Genomic DNA, 24,594 nt, shown 5'->3' with positions numbered 1-24,594 from the left:
TATTACGTAGAAATAATATCGGACTTATAACTACCAAACAAATGACAGTATATTGAATGGAACAATATGATATCGTCCCTTATAAAGATATGAGAGTATATGATGGTTAGACAGAAGAAAGTGGCCAGACTCTAAAGCCAAAATGTCAATCATTACTAACACAGGAAGGCAGCATCACTGACACGGCGACAATGTCTAATACTGTAACAAAATGAACTTGTAATAAATCGATGAAATGAAGCAAGGAGCATAAAAAAATCTATATTCACACTTGTAATCCCGCGTCTCCTTGAGACATGAAGTAAATATCCAACAGATTCAGTCGGATAGTTTTTACTTCATCTAAATAATAGTACAGAGTGGTGTATGTATTATAGCGCTATGCTGTCAAACGTGGATACCCAACCTCCGGTTCAAATTGAAGTGAAATTACAATGAACGATTGCTGGTTTGTATAACCAGTCAGGGTATTAGTAACTCTTCCTTCAGACCTTGTACACATTTCCTATCATTTCCAATACACAACGTCTATAATCGCTACGTATGCTATCATTTGGAAAATCAGGGCAAATTAGCCTATAGGACAATGAGATTAAATGCAGGCAAAATGCAATATTTTCTGACACAGGCAGGCAGCGAGGGTAAAATTATGTTCTCTTCCACAGAAATGTATTCTGAGAACAGCGGCAAAATATTTACATCTGTTTATTGTCAGAAGAACCCTGCCGCCGAGACTCCGTCAATACAGGCATTTTAGTAGTGGAAGGAACGGCCACGGGATTTATAGGGAAATGGTCGCTCCAAAGTTTATGGTTTAGCACCACTGTCCTCTATATGTACAGCGACCCGGCTATTGTGTTTGGCCACCATGGCTGGCGGTCACTTCTTTGTCACACGTGTATATCATTTGGATGTGTATAATTTGTCAAAAATGTCTATTACATGTGTTGCTACAGTTTAAAAGTTAACATTTTCAAAAGAAATATCTGGGTGTAAAGTTTAGTAAATAAAAACAGAATTTTTGTTTTGTGCTGAAAGAGTTTATATCATTCAATAAGATGTGCATTCGCTTTAATGATGAGTTCTATTATCGAAAAACATCAAACATTATAGAACTAAACAGATGTTATATGTATATGATAAACAACGTAATAGAATATATCATGTATTACTGACTCGAGCATAAGGATCTGTGTGGGTCTAAACTATCAATTTTGCTAGACGTAAAAAAGTAAATTTATTGATATTCCTTGAATATTTATGTTTCATCATAGTTTATTTATTTTAATAAAATCATGTATCATGTTATGAAAAATATTTTAAATAATTCTGTACATATTTTTTTAATTCTGATTAAGGAGAATGAATGTGACCCGATGATAATTTGATAAATGTGATCTATTATTTTGCTAATGTTATATCTTTTTCTGAATCAAAGCAATTATTTGTTACCAATTACAAACAAAAATGATAATCCACACAAATCCATTAGCTATTTATTTACTTCTAAAATGGAAAAAAAAAATTGAAAATCGCTTCGGCAAATTGTTACATCAATTAGGAAAATTAATATAAGTAGTGTATTATTTAACCCAAACCATGAAAGAATTCAAATTACGGATTCTACCAAAATTATTTTTATTGTAATTATTTGCATGGAATTAAATCCTGTGTAAAAATTACGATAAGAAATGGTAAAATTTGTTTATATTGTATTTTATATAACGTCCTTGCCATGTTAGTCATGGTGTCCCCCCTTTATATCAATAGCATCCACGCTCCCGTCCATCTGAATCTCATCAAAAGATTTTCGATGGAAGTTTATAACAAATGATAATTATGTAAAGTGTGTTAATATTGATTACGAATATGAACCTAACTTTGTAAATGAAAATATACAAGAAGTCAACTATCATATCCTCAGTATATTTATTTATTTGATTTATTTATTTGATTCATTTATTTGATTCATTTATTTGATTTATTTGATTGATTTATTTATTTATTATTTATTTTATGTTTTAATTCATACATTATAGTCTTCAAAGTATGTCAGCACCTTCTTCCTTTTTATTGGATAGACTAAGCAAGCATAAATTATAGACGAGTTTCATAAAATCTCGCACGAAATGAAAACAACTTTAATATACTTTTTATCGCATTACTTCGAGTTTTTGACAAATCGTTAAGTGAAATTAGTTCGGACAAAATAAAGGGATGCAACTATTTTGTTGCGCCATTTTCAATTAATGACGTAACGTCAATATCCATATTATGACATCACAATCGATTTCTGACTTGCACAAACAATATAAAACGTCTATAGGTATATTATTCTAGTAGCATAAACTCGATAAAAGGTCAATTGTATGATACAAAATGTGTATCCTTTATTACATTATCTAGAATTAAGAATGGTGTTTGCGTTGGTATCGGTGTATAACTGTATAAGTATATATATAACACTGTAATAATGATATATTGTGAATGCAGGTATTGTTTATACGGTAAACCAGGTATGACGGTCAATAATTTTTGCCTGGTATAAGCTTTTAGACGCTCTAGAGAAAACAAACAAATCCAATACAATCACGGACGTGTATCGATAAAATAAAAATGCTGAGAAAAGAGTGTCCGGATTGTTCTGTATGATGGAGTTGTTCAGGACCGTACGGCATTCTATTTACACCTTAGGAACAGAAGGTGCAGGGAAGGGAATAAAGTGATGGTTACAAAGTGTGAAATCAATCTCTCGCGAGAAGGCGCTGACAAAAAAACGCCAAACAGTGTTTGTCCATCTGGGTACATCGAAGGGCTCCCCGCTAATACTGGTCATCGAGGGGGAAATCTCGGCAGGTACTCTCTTGATTAATTCAGATTGGAAAACGTTATGCTTGTTTTCCTACGATAAAACGGCTAAACGTTAAAAGGGATATTGAAATTTAATGGGAAGCATTCTAAATACATCAAATATTGTTTGTATGTCAGGATCGTTGAATGATAGTAACCTTTCGATTATGCGTTATCGTGTATATGCAAATGTTATTTATGTTAACACTTTTTCCAGCTAGTCCATCTTTAATAAGATAATGTGCAACATATATTGTTTATTCTGGTGTTTAAGTAATTATATGTGTGCCTCTAAAAATAACAGCATTTACCCTGTAAATACATTAGGAATGTTTAGAAATTGAATTATTGAAACGCGGGACGATATCTAAACATACAACCATGTTCACTTGCCATATCTAAATAAAATGTCGGACACAGATACTGTACGTTAATGTGATTTTATTTATAAAAAATATACAAACATGTGTCTGCAATTCTTTTATACTGGAACTATCATTAAAATCAAACACAGTTCAGTTGTATCTTGTATTTTCCTTTGAAATATCAATAACATTTAAAATTTTCAAACACAAAAATTTTCTTATTTTGTATTTATCTATTTATAGCAAAGCAGTGGGGGTTTTAAATCGAAATCCTATTAAATTACTAATGATGAGTAGAAAAGCTACGAATGATGACTAGGAATAAGATTTGCTTTTTATGTCTGAAATACACATTTCAAAGATATTGTCGAAATAGTTCTGCTGGATAAGCAGGTTAACAATATGGTCTGACTCCATCAATAATTTTGTTGTCTAGTTAACTTTAAATAACACTTGTTTATCATTGTTTTACAGTCGTGAGATAATTAGATATTTTAATCAACATTGGAAAGACTGACTTTTTTTATCTTGCGACAGGCTGGTATTCTTAGATTTTCTTCCATTCTCTCAATAAATTTACCCTGTTTTGACCCAATACATAAAAGTGCTTCAATTGAATTTTTTGGGACATTAAAAGCTTTAGAAAATTAATTACAAGAAATGAGATCGGAACAAAAAAGACCAATTAAGTCGAAGAAATAAGCCACATGGTCCTTCGTGTTATAATTTCTTTGAGAATGTACCGTCCCGCGAAGCATTCTGTCACATGAGTACCAATAAATCGAAAATTAATATGTATCCGTTACTTTAGATTGACTGCCTGAAGCTATCAAATTAATTAGGGTAATTTTCCAAGTAATTACAACGTTATATCACCTTTAAGTCAATTAATTACAAAATTCCACATCCTCTATCCATTGCACTGAACTTCATATGGTGAATCGCTCGATAGAAGAAAGCAGCGCTCTGAAAACTAGGCTAACTTATAAAAGTATAGTCACCTTGGGTACGAAGTATCTACAATGACTATATATCAAATAAATTGGATCGTTAAGCTGATTTGGTCGTTTTGTTCGCTCCAGTTGTTTATGGTGATTATTTAAAACCTACATAATGAAACTTTCAACGAGTTGATAGGGAAGTGAGACGGAAGAAGTCTTTGAATGTTGACTGTCCCGCGTTAAGCTGACGGACTCAAATGTGATGGAGAGCAAAGTTTGTCCCCGACATCAGGTGATTAGGTAACTCCGTAAATAGCCGAAGCGCCAGTTTCAGGTTAAGCAGCTTTTTTTCCGTCAGATTACAGTCAATTATTTGTAGGCAAAAACAAAAGGAGATAAAAACAATGGATAAAAGGGTAGGTAATCAGCGGTCCATAGTAAGTAATGAGTAAAGATATCGCCGATCGTCTAACTCCACGGCGGAATTTCTATATATTAGGCAAAAAATAAGTAACGGGGTAAGATTAAATACACGTTTACTTACATAATAGGTAAGTTTAGGTGAGACAGGTGCAGACATGGGATATTGTCCCCAATTGAAAGCAGAGAGTTGAAATTATCCGAGTTATTTTGTAGAAAGGGTATTAAATGTAAGAAAACACTTCCGTTATTTCTCAATTATGGTATTTCCTAGACAAGGATAGCCATGATAGTTAGAGAGAACAAAGATTACATTTCCTAGACAAGGAGAGACATACCAGTTAGAGAGAACAAAGATTACTTTCCTAATTGAATTTTAACAAAATATATAAACTCACATTCATCTTTATTTTCCCATCAAGCTAGAGCTTCAATTATCTTTGTTTTCTAATATCAATGAAATTGATTTAATGATTGTTTAAAATTGTTTTCTTTCCGTTTTTGCCTGTTTGTAAGTAAATATTTCGCAACCAATGATATTTATGCTACCAATAACACTTGCCCTATTTGGATTCTTTTTTATATACGACATTATTTGAAAGCTAACGTTTTTATCTTTAGATTAATAGCCATTCACATCCTTAGGTGATATATTTACAGAATATAATATTAACTATACTTTTAAAAAAACAATTTTGACACATTTATAGAAACATAAGTACATATAACGTTATTGTACAATAATGTCATGATTGTAAAGGTATTTTTGTGTTGCAATACATATCATGTAATGACATTCATCATATATTTAATACACCCGGCGTGATAAGGCCGGTGGTTTTTCTCCGGGTACTCCAGCTCTCCTACACCTCAAAAATCTGCAACGCCCTTAATTTATCCTGGCTTTTAATAGGACTTTAAACACAATACACCAAATTAAGGTTATAATAATGAATTTCTTTACGTTCAGTGTGATATCTATATTATGAAGCTGGCAGTAAAATTGTTATAGCTGAGTGAAAAGCAAATTCTTCGGTGAACATCGTCTTTATACATAATACCACTTTACTACACCACTGTCAATACTGCTACTATCATACAGTGTACATTTTGGAAACATATTGAATAGACATTGTTACTTTATGGCTACCTTTGATGTAAATTAGAGTTCAAGTGAGAGTCAAATCTGATGAAACAACGTACATTATGTTATAAGATATTTCATATCTCTATGTTAAAAGTATCTTGTTGATTGTTATCAGTCAATGAATAGCAGAAACTTTAATTAAATTTCGTGTTAATTATAGTCAACGTTCAAAAATGCTCACAGAAGTCCAATGAAATTTCTTAAATACGACAATAATGAACAAATACCTATCGAGCGTATTTATATGATTAAATATGTGAATATATAATAGCGATATTTGCATGCCAATTGAGGGAAATTGACTCGTTGTACTTTCTGACTTTCATGCATTTATGATATCGAATAAAATTATTTCAATCTGCTTAATTTTCAACATCACGTAAAAATATTTTTGTCACGATTGTTAATGCAATGTTTTACTTAAAGTGCATTCAACAGAAATTATCATATTTATTATTTGTTCTGGAGGGCTGTAAAGCCTGGGTATAATTGTGTAGTATTGCCACTTATATACAATTATCTTTTGTCTGCGCGTATTGTTGTATAATTCAATCAATATCCGTTTACCTACAACGTCAAAACACCGGTTTTATTGTGTATATCTTATTAAAGTGTATTTCAAATCGACGTGTACACATTTCATAATCCAAGCAAAATAACAAAGAAAAAAAATGAAATTTATTATTTGATTTATTATATACATTGGTCAGCGTGTCTGGAAACAAAGAGCCATAGACAAAGGGATCCGTCAATATCTGACGGTCACTGAGGAGATCATGATACTACATCTGGGGAGTCTGAGTTTACGTCAGAACAGTTCCGCTGAATACGTGCATGATTGACCATGAAAGCAACATCTACCGCTATGAAAATGTTTACAATTCTATAGGAAGACCCGCCGAGTATAACAAAGAGCAAGCGGTGTGGATAAGTTGTGATTGTGATGAGTATCGTAATACCAGTGCATTGACCTAACATAACACCGTCTCCTTCTCTTTCTTTGTCTCGCAAGGGTCTCATAGTTGAGATTTTACACCTGAACTACGCCTACTTCAATTATACAATGATACTGTCAATCTTTCTTTCACAGTGGATTGAAATCGGAAAGAACGGACAAATATGACTTGATTGAGCTTGAAAAGCTCTTATCACTTTGAGAATCTTCGTCAAACGGAGGCGGGCGTTGTCTACAATACAAGAGAAATGTCGCACTCTTCTTTATTTATGAATATCTAATGGTGTGAAAACTTTATCAATTACTTCACAAAAAGCAACCAGTCCAAATGGATTTGTTAACGAGAGTAGGATTGGCTGTACAAAAGCGCGCGTCTATAGAAGCGCGTGCGTGGATTTTTCAGCGCGTGGCGCTTCACTGATGCGTAGTTGTAGTCTAGGACAAATTGCGACAAAATAGCTACCCACTCAGCTAATCGAAAGTTTAATACGAACCCTGCGCAGACTCAGTGTATTGCCATGTCCATGACGTTTTCATTTGAGCCATAACTACAGGCAGACTTTGATTAATCTTGGTTAGTTGATCCACTGGAAAAGGCGAACCATAGCGATATATTAATTAGTCTTCAAATCTCTAAGGTACATTAGGGGAATTGCTTGATATTTTTTCTTGATTGATGCCCAATAAAAGTCAGCAATGCTTGATAGAACGCGTTTCATGTAGCGCGTGATTCTCGATATCTGATCGAGGACAAAACGGCGATTATTCCTGTAAATGACTCTCGTTTATTGATATTGCATCTGTAAACCAAACGCGCATGTAATTTGCCAAACAGAAACGTTAGTATTCCGTAGTGTCTCAAATACCTATTGCCAGACTTCCAAAGTTATTGATCATAAATTAATGAAACAAACGAAGATTAAAATTATATCATACAGTTAAATTTATCAATTGGGAGATATTTCTCATAAACTGTAAGACGAAAACTACTTTGATAGCGCATGGTGCCTGCTATTATGGGCATGCCATTGCACATTGATGTATGACTTCTCACAATAAATTATATAGATAGCTCAGTTTACACGTCGCTTCGATTTTCAATCTTAAATAATAAAATCATTATCTTACTCACAATGACGTAATAATATGGCAGATGAAGGAATTTCACGAATCTAAAGAGGCTATAATTAAATGGAATAAGAAATTGTTGTATGCTTTTATCGCATCCAAGGAATCATTATATTTCTTGGTACGCTACACGGAAGAGTTATATAATCAGCCGTAGGGGCAATGGGATGAAGCTTCCATGCAAAACAGACGATAACAAACGCACGTAACATTCCATGTAGCTCAATAATGTTGTGTCCAGTTTGGCATCTAAGGCTAAAGTGAATAACATAGGCAATAAAATGCTGACACGATATTGTCAATAGGGGGCCAAATTTAATGAGCGAGGTTCGACGATATAATAGTTCGGTCCAGATGAAGAATGATGGGAAGCTTGTAATGATTCATTGTGATTTTACGTCAATATTTCTCCTTGGGCAATCGACATATCAGCCGAATTTCTAAAATCAAATGCTATGAAAGTCAATGTGAATGTCTGCTTAGAAATGTCTGTGATATTTGGTTCTCATAAAAAACAAGGACTAACAATCCTGCAGATTGAAAATGTCACGATTTTTAAGGAACAGTGTTTATTTTTCTCCTGATGTGCAATAGGATGATTGCAATGTTGGCATTTTCTGAAAAATATTAATCATTCAAATGCAATTGAATGGTTTGCGATGTACACTTATAATGACAATTAATGATAGCATTAAACATTAAAGTTTTCAAAACATATACAGTTTACATACAAAACTTCTCCTTATCACATTCTGAACAAGAATCGCTTCCGAAGTTACTCCACAGTCTTCTTCTATTATTTATTTTGAATAATTATTAATCATAATTATGCATTTCATAAAACCGATGTTTCTTTCAATTTTTGTTGTTTATGATAGTGCTAATAATCGCCTGTTATTGATAAGTTTACACCAATTCATAGTTTATTAATTCTACGTGAAACGGTTGAGTACAGATTTCTCTCATGCATATTAAATTCTATATAATTAAAATTAGAATTTTAATTTTAACGCAAAGTAATGAATTGATATATATATCATTCTAGATATATATGTAAGATACTCCAAGTTGAGAGGTCTGGCAAGTGTGCGTAAATGACGCTCGTGGAGGATTTGTCATTGTGCTTTGACCGTCAAGGATGGATATGCTGACACTGACAGGAAGATGTAGTGACGATGACCACGGCTCGGGGTTCTCAAAACGTACAGTGGATTTATAGGCTGTTCGGAGACCAATAACTACATAGAATTCACGCGTGAGGGGCGACACCGCGCTAAGGCCGAGACCCATCTGGTGAAGGTGTTGGTAGCGAAATGAACGACCAAAGTAACTCAGAAACCCCAATTCATTTTTCCTGCGAGCATACAGCTTAAATAGTTTTTCACTTAGAGACAGTTCTAACTAGACGGACAGGTTACGCCAACGAAATGAACGACCTGTCGTTATCTTATAACTAACTACCCAATACTGGAGATATTTTTTAAATTGATTTGCCGATAATCATAAAACAAAAAGGTTTTACGAAATTCTTCTAGTTGACATAATATTTTTTTTATATTAGATTAAATGCATAAATAACCGTTTTCACATCACTGAGACTGAACAGAATCTCATTTAGGATAAAAATATTTTACCAACGCATTATCTGTTGTTGTTGTTGTTGTTGTTGTTGTTGTTGTTGTTGTTGTTGTTGTTGTTGTTGTTGTTGTTGTTGTTGTTAATAAATGTATCATTAAAACAACGATATGAAAGATAAAACTTTATGTAAATTGTTAAAGAACTGTGTGTGGAATGGTATAGGGGCGTGAAGTACACATCGGCAATATCGGGGGAATAAGTAATTACAGCCAGCCGATGTGTATGTATAAAATACAAAGAACGGGGTCAACCCCCGTTCAAAATGATGAAACGGTTACTGAGCTCAAAACAATATTGAATGTTAAAGGATCATCACCACGCTTTGGGTGTTTGAATGGAAACACACATTACAATAAATGTACGGGTAATAGGTAAGGTATCAACAGGTACTCGGCGATACAAACTGTTATTTATGTCTTTTGATGTTTTCCTTTAGAGCATATTTACCATTATGTTCACGAAAGTTTTTTTTCCAAGCAGATGCAATTTAAATTCCTGACTAATCTATGATGATTTCTTTCAGACAGCAACGGGAATTATGAGTAATAATTAGGTTGGTGTTTTTGTTGATCAATTACTCAAGCGCTTTATTGTTATAAATTACAAATTTTAGACCACGACTGGTTAGTTTTAGTATGTAACGGTATACATGTTTTGGGGACCTCCGTAAAATATCGTGTTATACAATGACCTGAAGTGGTGAAACTGTCATCAACATAATACAATAGAGCTGTTACGGCATGTATACTCTTTAGAAATTATATAGAAACAATTTACATAGATGCTTGATGAGTAGTTTCAATCACTGTCAAAATACCTTTATAGAATATATTTCAATCATACGACTAAAAAAATCCGATCAATATCCGTTTTGCGATTCATATTATTCAATTCGAGTTTATTATAGATAGTCAGTGTCAGATTGTCTTGTTGTCTTGATAGATTTAGTTCTTACTTAAAGTATATAATGGTGTTGTAAAATACCCCATTAAATCAACCAAAAAAATATGTCGTTAAATAAAACAAATAGTTACATATAATAATGTCAGGGTTTAATATGGCATCTTTTAAATTTTAACAGTATAGATTTATATCTTATCAGTAATGATAAACAACAAAAACTCGAACAGACCCATACTGCTGTAACAAGTCAGAAAACTCAACTGACCAATTACACATTGGTTGATATTCTATATTAGTCTGAATACAACGGAACAGAAATAGCTTCATCAATGTCAGAGGAGGCACATGTGTTTCTTATCATGGAAAACAATGAATAGTACAGAAATAGTGATAATGCTTGAACGTTCAGTGTAGCAAGGAAGACAGGAAACGGATGTTATGAATTCAGCGACATCTACCGAGAGATACTATAACATTATTTCTTGCAGATCAGTTCTTAGTCGTATGTTGTTTGTCAGAATACAGCATACGTGTTATATCCCGAATACAAAGGTGATAATATAAGTTACCACACAAATCTGGAATATCACAATCATATCAGTTGCGTACAGGAATCATGAGGACAAATAATGTTAAATTTAGATAGCTGTTGGTTTTATATCATTTAGAAAGTGAGTTCGCAAGAACAGCAAGGATATCGAAAAGCAATGAGAGCAAACATGGAATATGACCTTATAGCAAGGGCAATGTTCACATGATACCCTGACATATGTTTATGAGAGACGGGATAACCGGGAAGTTGTCAAAATATGCTTCTCTATCTAGATACCTGATTTGTTATCTGCTATATTCCTGATTGAAAACTTGTAATTAATTATATCTAATATCTGTATATAATTAATTATTTTGAATAGTTTTCAAAGCCGTAGTTTCATTGAATTCACTTCAATCAGGAATGTTCTTTTTGAAAATAAAAACAGTAAATGATACCGGGGAAAAAATTCAATCTTTAATTAAGATTTTCGCGACTTAAGTACGCAAACATCATATATTTAAAATCCTCAAGCCTGAGGTAAATCTACGTTCCTTTGGTACCTTTAAAAATTTCAATAATTCACCAGTATTGCAATTGCCCTGATTAAACTGAGAATATATACTGGTGCAGAAACTGATTCTTACACAGCAAAAACAGGAAACTCATCTGTTCTAAGAAAAATTAGTTAACAAAACATAAAAAATAGAAATCAAGAATTAGCAAAAATTAATCCTTTCGGTGCCTCAGAATAGCTAGGCATCACCTTCAATGAATTATTACGTAAGCGGTTAGGCGTCAAATAGCCTTTATTGTTGGCGGAATTTAACGATTTGACAATAGCGGGACAGTCGAGCTATAAAAGTGCCAAACATTCTACGCTCGCAACGAAGTGCACAATTACCGCAGTATGCTTAAATAATTAATGTACTCTAAAATGAAGTTACACGTATCGGGGCCCTAAGGTATGTTACCAGACATAAAAGCTAAGTGCTCACTGTATTTCTACATCCTGGCATTTTCAATATGTAGGATACTACAATAAACTGCGGAGGGAAACACGGTCCCGTTATTCTCCTATTTATGAGCGAGGATATCTAGAATATTTATGAAATTATTACTGACGGAATAATGTGATTCTATCGGAATGTGTATCTGTATGAATAAAATGGAATTGTTATTTCTAAGGCTCCTCAATCATATTCTGCTACATTGGTCGTAAACTAAAATGCCTCTGCTTAATAACACTTAATATAAGAGTCACGATTAGAAATATTTAGACGATACGAATTAATGCATAGATCCGTATAGACTCTCTATGGAAACTCATCATTATTCATTATATTTAGGAAGCATCTTCCCGCGTGAATAGAAAAGGTTTATTGAATTAGGACAATTAGCAAAATCACTCAAGGAAACAATCTTCAAATATTTCTTAATTGACTTTTGCGCCGTAAGATAAATATCCTAAATCTTTTACATATTTATCGATAAATTTCCATTGAAACGTGAAAAAGATGCTTAACTATATTGCTATGTATCGATATGGTAGTCACATATAACTTCAAAAATCCTGACAGCAAACATATCTGATATATTGCCAATAACAGTCACATCAGTAGAAAAATAGGACAGGATCTCGAAGCATTTTAGGATTGTGTAAATAGTTAAGATTTATTGAAAGCGTTCTGATGATGATAAAACATAAATAATTCAATTAGTGTAACCTGTCGTTGTGATAAAACGTCTTAAGTATTACGTTTTGGAAAGATATTGTAACATTATTATCACTTGGCACTTTTGATTCTTATCTTGAAAACAACTATTTCAAGAGGAATGGACCGTTAATGATTAAATACTATGAAATGAATTTCGGCCGTTATCATTTTTTTCAGCCATTCTCCCGTTCCCTTCATACTGAAACAGGGACATACACGAATTAAAAAATAATCATCATATTTTGCAACTCTGCTCTGAATTTGTGTTGTATATACAATATCCCTACCGTGTATACGTTCCTCTGAAATAACTTGAAATCAGACATCAGAATACCCTAATCTTCGGTACATTTATGACAAAGATGATGATAAGCATATGTATTCTTCTTATAATTAGGACATAATAATTGGTATAAATAATGAAATAAAATAAAGTCTCACAATGTTTGAAAGGCTGTGCGTTAGATAAAAAGCATTGAGAGAGCAAAAGATTAAGCGGAGAAAAATCTGGATATGGTAATTATTTGTATAGAAAAGAAAACGATGGCATGATCAAAATCATTTCAATGTAATTGTAGTAACAACAACCACATGAAATCGCTAGGAGAAAGGCAGACAATTTGATCAATAAGTCTTTGAATTCTTTGATTAAACATCATTAGGTTTCCTTATAAACATATATATATATATAAAGCTAGCCATTTATCTGTCTATATAGATATATATATCCTGATCTGTCGCGAGGGGAATTATATTCAATTTATCAAATCTGTATGATATACTGATATCACAATGATCTAATTATGATATTGTCTTCTTGTACCGTTAGCTTGATCCAGATTAAAGGTCGATAATAGTCGATTAAAGAGACATAGGTAGTGAGAGTCTCTGAGGATGTATCTCTGTGGGAAATCCGCATTCATCTCGCAATATACAACACGAAAGCACAACAACCATTACGTGAGAAAGTAAGACATTAGAGGCAAAAAAGAAATATTCCGAAACCTCATGGCACTCGGGATAGGAAGATGTGTACTCCGGGAAAATTAAACGCGTAGCAAAATAATGTATATGTATTTTACTAGTCTGACCTGGCGCCCTGCAATATACCGTACATATTTCCGTGTTTCTACAGTCCTAATGTAATACATTTCCTAAGTAAATTAAAAGGTGAACACTCCTAATAAATTTACCAGGAAATGAACAGCTTGTAACAATGTAACTTAATTTTTGCATTACTGGTCTATTTGCCTGTTAGCCTCATAACTAGAGACCTGCCTAGTCGGTTGTGTATTTATTTGTTGATCACAAAACACATGTTTTTTGTGTTCTTTATGGTCTACGGTGAATATATTCAAAAAGAAATCTGTGGAATATCTAAAATATTTCATATCATTAAAATTATCGGAATACTGATCGATAAATATATTAATTTATATATTACATAACTATAAAATGCTAGCAGTATACTAAATAGATATGTAGAATATGTAGAAGGGTATGCGCTGGCATCTTAATAAATTTAATTTCATGTTATTAATACTATCCAAGTGATTTAAACAAATTCTTTCAATTTATATTTATCACTCTTGTTGGTCCTTGTAGGGGTCTGGATGCGAAGAAAAATGTAGCCATAAAAATATATTAAGATAAGTCGAAACTTAAATTTTATTAATTTTTTCCTTTTTATTATGTTTATAAAACACAGATATCATAAATAACTTCGTGAAACTCCTGATACAAATAGTAATATCAGGGTAGTCGCACAACTCACAGAATAACGTTCAAATGCACATAAAATTGCGTCAAGTAGACAGAGAAATTGGACTTGATTCATGAAAAATAATGATTAGTTCCCGTGACTAGATTTACATATTGAAATCCTACTAAATTCTCAATTAGTTTAATGTAGGTAGGTAAAACTAAAGACGAGGAGGTGTAAGGTACCATAAAACAGGTAATGTCTTAAATACATTACAAAAAACCTAACAAAAGTCGTAATTTAAGGCCACTGTTGTCTCTGAAGTATTGCGAAGGCCACCTTCCACTTCCAAGGACATTTTACTCAAACTACGAGCAAGCACTGCTTTGTATGATAAGACATACCGGATTAAAGACTCGTAATTAAACCTTTCTTTCCCCAATGCCAGCGTAAACGAAGTCCTTTACACCTCTATAAAGCGCCATTATGTTACAGTATCAATTTACATTATACGTTAGAGAAATGAACTTCAGCACAATGCAGGAATAAAAGCCGACAGCATGTTGGAATAGTAAGCGAAAAAATACAATATATAACATCCTTGTGCAAATAAATCGTCAACATACGGCTCGTCCTGTTTATACTAAATATATTTTAAGCTATTTTTAGTATTATATTTTTTCTGGTCTTAGCTAAGCAAGAATATTTTGAATCACTTTTGTATATACTGTGAGGAGTGTTAAAGTTTGACTAGAATTTCAGTAAAATATCCGTAATTATTATTTAAAAAATAAATCTTTTCGATTCGAAGATTTTGTAAGCTTTTGCGACATAAAAGCGTATCGTGGGAGATGGAGCAGCACACAAGAGTTAAAAGTAAACACACACACGCGATCGAGTGAAACGAACTTGATGAAGAAATGCTTTGCCGCTGCATTTCTATGAATTTAACCTGACAAGGGACCTTATTCAAATATATTAAATAGGTATGCACACTGTCTATGTGTTGAAACTGAAAGACATTAAAATAAACGTAGATTACCATAGGTTTTAAATCAGAAAAGTAATTACGAGAAAACGTGACGTTTGGAAAACAGTATTTCTTTTATTTTAAGTGTATTGCTTTCTGATGTTAATGGATCAAAATCACACTCTCTTCTCAAAACCACCTACTAGCATGGATATTCTATCACCAACGACCTACTGGCAACAGTTTGCTAACAACAACCTGAATACAAAAATATAATCAAGTCTATGTACATTTACATATATGCATAACATTTTTTTTAAAGTAGCGAAAGAACACTATAGCCAGTGTATCTATTATAATGACTTTTTGTATGCATTCCTTAGGATATTTGACTATTGAATATTACATATTCATTCTGTAATAATGAGTTTTTCACACTAGTTAAATAAATAAGTAGTTACATATTAGTAGATACAAGAGAAATCTACGAAAGAACCAGTTGTACATATTACGGATAGAAAAACAAAAACAGCTTTAAGACAGAAAATTTCCTGTTAATATGCCATTGTTGTGTAATCATATTTTTGTAAATGCTGTTTTCATTAATACTTAAAATTTCGATTTCATTCACAATCTATTTCACTTTATCTTTAAAATAATATTGTTTTGAAAACCTGGAATGTTACCTTAGTAACAAACGCAGGGTTCTGTGTGCGATATTTTTTAATCTAGAAATAGATTGTGCAAGTGTTTTGTTTTTCATTTTGAGAACAATGGGATGGAGAAACATATGCTACATACAGTAATAGGATTATATAACTCTCCTGATAGGTCGGGTAAATCTCAGCACGACAATGGCTGTGAATCTTGTGAATCAACAGCGCACTTCGTCACATTAACATGCTACCGTCTCAATGTTATAGAAAACAATATATACTTAAACCATAAACGCCACACCAAGGCACACTCACGTGTTAAAATTTTTACTCTGCCTTATCCAGTTTACATAACAACTTTTTTTAACACTAGGGGAACAATCCACGAAAGGATTCCGGATGTAAAGCGCCAATCGTCGAATACAATTATCTAAAACTTCAGCGCGCATCTTTTTAAATCCTTAATTCTCTACCTACTTTCAAGAAATAGATTTTGTATCAGCAACCTACTAAGACAATAACTTTCTATCATTTATATTCATTTTTATAGATAATAGATATATATAATATGATTTAAGAACCCGACCTATTTTTTTTTATTTGATACCAAACCCTCTAATGATACTGGGTTTATATATAGTATATCTTTTGAAATCAAAATGTCGAACTTATATATATTTAGATTAATAAAATGAAATTGGTCAAAAAAAATTGTGTTTCTATTTCTGTTTATGAAATCTGTAATCGGAAATGTTGCGGCATGTTTGCTTTCAAAATTAATCCATTTTCTGATGTTGAAATATTATTTGTCATATTTGGACAGAAATTTCCATAGAGAATTATTCAACATTAATGTTGAATGATGACGGAGTAGTCACCTATATATTTAATCCTGTCGTGGACTATAAACAGTTAGTTGTTTTATACGAATTAGAATATGCCTATATTTTCCGATCCTAAACACAATTTCATACATGTATCAACTTTTTGTAATTACATTTATTCCACGATAATTACATCTTTATTTTATATTTCTGATACATTAATCTCAACTATCATGCGGAATTTTAAGAACTTAAATTTGTGAATTGCAGTGTGCTATCAATTAAAAGTCCTTTGAAGTAAGTAAAAGGTATTTCTGATAATGAAGATATATAATTTCAAACTTAATTCAATTTCATTATAATATTTGTTAAACATTTAGAAACGTAGTTGTATTTTTTTCTTTTATTCATTTATTTATTTATTTTACATTATTGCTGTATTGTGACACATTATAATAAGATATACTTTTTACAGTACAGGTATGAGTTTATAATTTATAGTTTACCATAAATATTTTGTGTGTCTTTTGGGCATCCCTTTGACCTATTTCATGGGGATTATCTAACCAGTTAAATATTTATGTAATAGCATTTTACTGATGTTACAACACGCGTTATAAAATATGGCCATTATCTCTTTGTAAAAATAATTACAGTGAGCCGGGCTTACAAAATTTCCTCTTCAATCGATTTCAAAAGCTGTTCACAAATTCTCTTAGTGACAGTCGTTTGTAAGGCTTTAATGATAGGGGAGAAACTAGGGGTCTCATTTAATTAAACATTTAGCAAAGTTCTTTATATTTTCCAATTATTTTAGGAATAGCATAGTTACTAAACCAAGGTGCAGGCATTTTACTTGATTAGATTTTTAATAATACTGTCTGTTTGTGTTACTTTTTCAACATCATTTTCGTTTTACGGTTCTTTCGTTGCATCTATACAAGTTCAAAATCATTTCACATTATCATCAGCAATAACTTTAACTAGAGTATCAGTAATATTATAATCAATAACTCGTAATATTCTAAATCTTAATAAATAAAATGATAAAAGAGCTTTATACTTAAGTAGAATATCAAACTGTTCAAAATCATATTACAGAAACAGCCATTTTATTTGCCTTACCAGTATCAGTCATCAGCCTTTGATAAAAGAATATTTAATGATTTGATATAGAGTCTCGCTTTAGATCGATTAATTTTTTGAAATATTCCCTAGATAGATTTGCTTTGCAATTCACAATTGACACTTATTTGTAGATAGCCTTGTCTATACATTTTATTATAAATACATAAACAAGTAGTTAGAAATTAAATATTCGTGTGATTACTTCCTTTGCAATACGGATGGTTTGGTTTCTTTAATTAAATGATAATACATACATTATTAATTTGTAGATGACTACGTATATAACAATTATTTTAAATCTTTATAATATTTGAATAAACACAAAGCGAAAAGTATAATGTAATTTTGTTTACGAAAGAATAAGTAAACAGAAATGAGTACCGTTGTATGTCTCTCTATGCTGGTTTTCATGCATTCTTCGGTACACTACAAAACACAGGTAAACAAAAGGTTAAGTCTACAATATTAACACACGTTATTATCTAATTTGTCTTAACTGGAGAGTACATGGACATCAAAAGTAATGTCACCGACTTACTAATTGTTGTATTATATTTAACTATAAACATTCCACTTATATAAGGAATGACAGAAAATTAGTAATAACTTAAATCACTGTATAATATGCCAAAATATAAATTATATTTTTGTTCTTCTCTTATGTGAAAAGAAAAGAAAAGAATTATTGTTTTGGAAATTGCGATATCCGATCACAGCGAATATCGAAGTAAAACAAAAAAAAAGGTGGAAATAGATTATTTCCAGATTGGAGAATAACTAACAAAAAACCTTGATATTCTTTTAGAAATGTAAGAAGCTCACATGTTTTTCTTTTAACTCTAATGTAAAAATACAGCGTTTCCCTATGTGAGTTTACTTAATCAAAAATCAATATTTACAACAAAGTAATGCAATTAAAAGTAAAAAATCAATAGCAAGATCGTTAGGTTAACTGAGCATAATTGAAGTGATTTAAACACAAAATATTACAATTATTTTGATACACAAAATGACTTCAGCAAATCTAATTTTAAATGTCAAGATAATATATATATTTATAAATGACAGAAGCATTACTGTGTTACGTATTTCCAATGCTCTTCCGAAAAGCATGGTGACTGCTACATTTCTTAGTTAGTGGGATAAGTTAGATTTAATATAAAGTTTCATACATGTGTATTAATAGGAAATCAATTATTTTAAACGTCTACAGTTGTCAATGCTATTTATCAATAACACGAAAGCGTATTCAGCTGAAAACAATTCCCTAGCCGTAATAATATTTTATCCAATAAAACCAATTCTATCCGCCTCCAGTGATGATAAGACTTGAAACTCTAAGCATAAAACTACTCGTATCATTACTATATACCATGAGAAATTCGATACAAAAAAAAACGAAGAAAAAATGCTTCTTAATGTTCTTGTCATATATACGGATCGAAATAATCGTCTATGGGGGAACAAATCGAAAATGACACTTTTCTGAACGTATCCATCCCCGGCTCGCCCACCGAAGATTCAATAAAGCATACAAATTACTTTTGACGAAGATGAGCCAGGAAAGGTTATTTAATATTTTCAATAAAATCTAAATCCACAAACGTGATTATGAATGCAAAAATGATGCTGAAACCAACCAAATTATATTTTCTTGCTATTGCCAGCGACCGTAGTCTTATTATCTGTCGGCTTGCGGTTTAACGGAGCTAATTCAGTCCACACAAATCTGTAGTGAAAAGAACTGTCTCCTTATTTAATTTCCAACAATTTTTGCTGTTTATATCAATTTTACCTCGTAAATAAATAGAAAATTTTCAGCTAGAGTGAAAATTATGTAAAATGTGTATTTCCACATTAAGTAATCCAATTTGCTTCCAATCAGCACCGCTAAGTAGACGCCGCTAACACAGTTAGACGAACGTAAAACAATTTTCTTGCCCCAAATCTTATTTCACTCAACAATGGCTGTGCAATATAAACTGTAAAATCCACTTTACTTACCAGTCGGGAAAACCGGAGGCTGAGAGTGGTCTCGGGGGCGAGGTACCATGCTACAACTAGCGGAGGTAATAGCAGGATTTGGGGGGAAGGTTCGCACCCCATTGTATCGGTACCCCTGGGCAGCCATTTGGCCAAAGGGGTTGGTATCTCCGTATGTACATGGTATATTACAGCTGGCAAGAGGATTTTCCATTCCGGGTATACCGCAATTGGTGTCGAAACTGTTTTGTCCCAGATATGAGTACTCCATAGTGTTGAGAGTGGCGACGGACTGTTCCTACAGATGGTGTGTTCTCGTGTTGCCAAATCGGCGGTGTGGGTCAAAGAAGCTGTGTTTTTCCACGTATCGACTCGTATACTTATACTTTCACGCTGTGGTCAATGCCCAAACCAGTTAAATGTTCGCTCTGCTAAACCCGAGACATATAAGGTATACAAGACCGAACTTATGTTTTAACAAATTACTCTTGTCCCGGTAGCTATATTTTGATTAGTATAAATGAGTATTGATGAAGTTTACAAAGTGAGAAATTTACCAAGCTCCTGGGACATTTATTTATCGAGAGCCTGATTAAATTATAATACGGCATCCATATCATATACTCCTCCGGTTACTCGAATTTCATTGGAGCATTCGATCGGAGAGGCGGTGAAGCTCTGCTACGATCGATATTTAAATATAATAACGATCCTAGTTCCTCCGTTACAGCGCTACGCTATCGCCCTCTATGCCATGATGACTTGTTTAAGCTTCCAATCGACGAGGGACGTGATTGGGAATTGAACCCATCGTTATCCTTTGTTAATCTTTTGGCCAATTAAACACTGTAGTAGGGTCTACCAGCGTTTGGACCAGTGTCCCGATAGTAACTAACGCTATCCTGGGGACATGTTATGTATATGTAATTGCTAAATGGAATCTGAATGATTACAACGAACAGTTCCTTGGTTCGGCAGTTTTCAAACGCTACTTTTTGTCGATCCTACAACAGGGATTGCTCTTTAGAAAAATGAACTAATTGATACAGATTTGGAGCAATAAAATCACCAGATTACTAGGATATTGGCCTATTCTCTAGACATTTCTACAATTTTATTGCCCGTGTTTTATTCCCATTTATTCAGTACTTGATTTTAGTACGGAATGGATCCGAGACTAAATTAACATTGCAACTACACTCAGATTCACTTATCTAATTTCAAAATTTTGACCTTGGGAAATTAAATTTTTCGGCATTTAACTTTAATTAAAACTAAAAAAATCTATTTAAAATACATACCCTAATAGACTGCCTCGGAAGACAATTAAATGAAAGTAGACGTGATCTGTTCCTTGAAAAAGGGGCTAAATCAAATAAATTTGAAACATTAGAGGTGTTATCAACCTTAACAGCCTCAAGAACATAACCTAGCCTGAAAAAAATACATGAAAATTGAAATTGTCTAACAGCACAGTTCAGTCATTCGAACCTCTCTTGTTGATAGTTAGGATATTGTTTAAACCACAGCGATACTATTTAGGAATAAAGTGTGTGTCGGGTTATTTTATATATTTCTTATTTATTTTACCAATATTATGGATATATTAACAATTCCGTTTTCCTATCTTCTTTTTGAGGATGATCAATTAACAATTACTGACAGCAGTAATATAATGTTTTATGTGTAACATAATGTATAACTCTAACATCATGTTTTATATGTTATATAATATATAACTGTAATATCATGTTTTAACGTGATATGATATATAACAATAATATCATGTTTTATATGATATATAATTGTAATATTATGTTTTAACGTTATATAATATATAACTATAATATTATGTTTTATATGTTATATGATATATAACTATAATAGTATTATTGCATGTTTTATAATATATAACCAATAACGAATGCTTTATGTGGAGTGATTTTGGTACCAGATTGCTTTTTCCAAGGATAACGTGTCATATATATATATACTCCTCGTTATATGTCATCGTTTGTAATTTACTTGTATCTTGATAAAGGAGAAGATTGCTTCGAAAATTCGACAATTTACTTGTCTGCACTGTCGTAATTACTACATGACCAATTACTGTTTTTATATACATTACTTGCATTCTGTCACCTTCAACCTATATACTATATACAAGAAGATGTAGATAAAAAGTCATTTTATAATAGCATCGATCATTTAGCTATTTTCACTAAACTACAATAGTATGCAGTGTAATAAAATAAAATCATATCATGTAAGTTATATAATATATTATTAATTGAAAAAAGAACTAATGTGTTTACTAATAATATTTAACATTTCTTTTGTCGTTGACAAAATAACGTCGACTATATTTTATTCCGGAAAATGTGTAGCGATAACATATTATTGGTAACGTTGTAAATGTCAAGTGTACAGTTTATCCAAGCAATTATGATTTGTCACATGACTGAATTTGTATTGTTACACGATTGGCTAGACGTAACGTTCCTTTATCTCTGACCGACTAGTACTGCTAACAGAAATTGATTTTAAATATGTCGATCATAAATCAATTACTGGTTAAATTTAAATGATAGAACGTATATATTTGTAAGTTCTGGACATTTCAATCACATTGAAACGTATATCCGGTTGAAAGATCTGTACATAATTCATTTTTTCAATATTATTATTATCTCATCTTTTGGGGCAATAGCACAAATAACACAATATTGATACTAAACATGTACTTAAATTACGCTAGAATGACACGTTTATTGTCATTTTATAAACCTACGCGAGGATACTCATTAATATGGTATTGATATTAAGTTGATATATTAACTGCTAACGCTATCATTCTTAACTCTGTGGCATTTGATTCTGGGGGAACTAATGTATACATGTATCCAACACATGATGGGATGGTTCGTGACGATACTGATATTGTATCGTAGTATACCTCAAAATGTTGGCATTATTACAAATCAAAAGAAATAAGATGTTGTCAATCACAAGATATAAACAGAAATTAGATTTATATGTAGCAATAAGTTTGCAATTTTAATCATTATTTGATTTTATCATACTAAACGCGCATATCAAATATATGATTTTTTTTTCAGTTTGAAATCTTACAACATAAGCCTAATTATTCGTGAACAAGTAAATGTACACAGTACTGACTAACAGTTAATTACCAACTTTTGTTAATATACTAAATAGTTAGATTCTGTACATCCGTCTACCAACCTCAGGCAGTAAAATAACATGAATAGCTGTTAAATCATATCAGTTTGAAATATATACGAATCATATCTTACAGAATTTACCTCAGTTTTCTACATTAAGAGTCTATGCATATGATTATGGGGATACGTTTCGGTAGTAAGAAAAGAATATCAAATTATGGATTAAATGTTACATGTGTCAGATAGTCGTTTTAGATCAATCGTAGATGTTATTTCTCAGTGCGACTGGGTAGAACGGTTGGTCTCAGAAAAACATTGTCGGAACTTTTCAGACTCATCCCCTTTGAGGATATCGCCCATTGACGGCTCCTCAAGCCCAAAGTATTTTCTGTTGTGAAAGAACCCTAGTTATTTATATTTTAAATCCATAAAGTTTTATTCGATCTTTTTTTTTCGTTTTGACATACAGTATTTCAAGGAAAAGTATCATAAAATGATGAATAATGAAAACAGAATAAATTCATGTTTTAGGTATAGTTTATGGATTGACCGATGAAACCTTGTCAGGTCTCAATCACTCCATGTATCCCGCTCGCCGTCTGTTCTCGTCAGCATCCCTTGTATCTTCATTCCCCTATAAATTATTCAATCAAATGTTTCCTTTATTTTGTAACGTTGTGGCATTTCTCATTTAAAAAAGTAAATGTAATAATAAGCATTATCATTTATTTCAGAATATATGTTCTCCTTTCAATTTTGCTCTTATATCACAACAGATTCCGGGTAGCATTTCAGTTTGTGTTACAAATGTAATCGTATTAATATTTAAAATAAATTCAGAAAATTCATAACATTTTTCATTTTTCTTCAAACAGATTGTTCTGTTGATATACACGTGCGTTGAGTTGTTAAATAATTGAAATATATGTTGTGAGTAAATATGTTTAAACCTGTACGAGACATCACTCAGTCTTAAAGGAGACTAAATCAGGATTGAACTGGATGATAGAACAACAGCATGTTTCACTGTGTAAGATGTTGTATATTAGTACAATAGATGACAAGCGGATTGTTCATGGTAAGGAGTTCATTCAATATAAGTAGCAGGGCCTGGAATCGCCCTGCCTGCTCGCGGGATAAAATTGGACGATGACGCTAGCTATTGCAGACAAGAACAACACGAACAAATGAATTAGCTTGTAGAGATCGCAATTACATTGTAATGGAAACAAATGAAGGTGTTTCAATTCCCGCTTAGTCAATGCGATTTGTCCACGTAAAATGTCAGGTAATACTGTTATCATGTTTGTTGGAAACATGGATAGTCTAATTTATGTTGTTTTGTTATATCAGCACCTGTTCTCCTTCGTAACTCCACTTTAAGTATCGGTAGAGCAGAGAATCATTGTGTACTTTATATGTAATAATTATGCATATTTTTAAAAACAAATGAAATTAAAATATGAGATTAGTTAATGTTGTTCTGCTGATTATAAATGTTCAAACACAAAATAGGAATAGAAATAAAAACAATAAATACATTTCAACA

At 32.2% G+C, this 24,594-nt stretch overlaps 1 protein-coding gene across 2 annotated transcripts in view; it reads right to left on the bottom strand.

The window, feature by feature from the left end:
• Positions 1–20,387, bottom strand: part of LOC117329097 (paired mesoderm homeobox protein 2B-like) — a 46,550-nt gene extending 26,163 nt beyond the window's left edge. The window contains exons 1-2 of one of the 2 annotated variants that reach the window (XM_033886824.1): positions 19,882–20,387; positions 18,259–18,303 (exon numbers count right to left, since the gene is read on the bottom strand). In XM_033886824.1, coding sequence (XP_033742715.1) covers positions 18,259–18,303; positions 19,882–20,131 — 295 coding nt within the window. In that variant the 5' untranslated portion in view covers positions 20,132–20,387. The remainder of the gene's footprint in view (positions 1–18,258; positions 18,304–19,881) is intronic. The other variant, XM_033886825.1, reaches the window with a different exon arrangement.
• Positions 20,388–24,594: the final 4,207 nt, after the last annotated feature.

This window comes from Pecten maximus, chromosome 6 (genome assembly GCF_902652985.1).
Source record: "Pecten maximus chromosome 6, xPecMax1.1, whole genome shotgun sequence".
NCBI lineage: Eukaryota > Metazoa > Mollusca > Bivalvia > Pectinida > Pectinidae > Pecten > Pecten maximus.
Note: the sequence above shows the minus strand (reverse complement) of the source record. Positions and strands in the feature narration are given on the sequence as shown.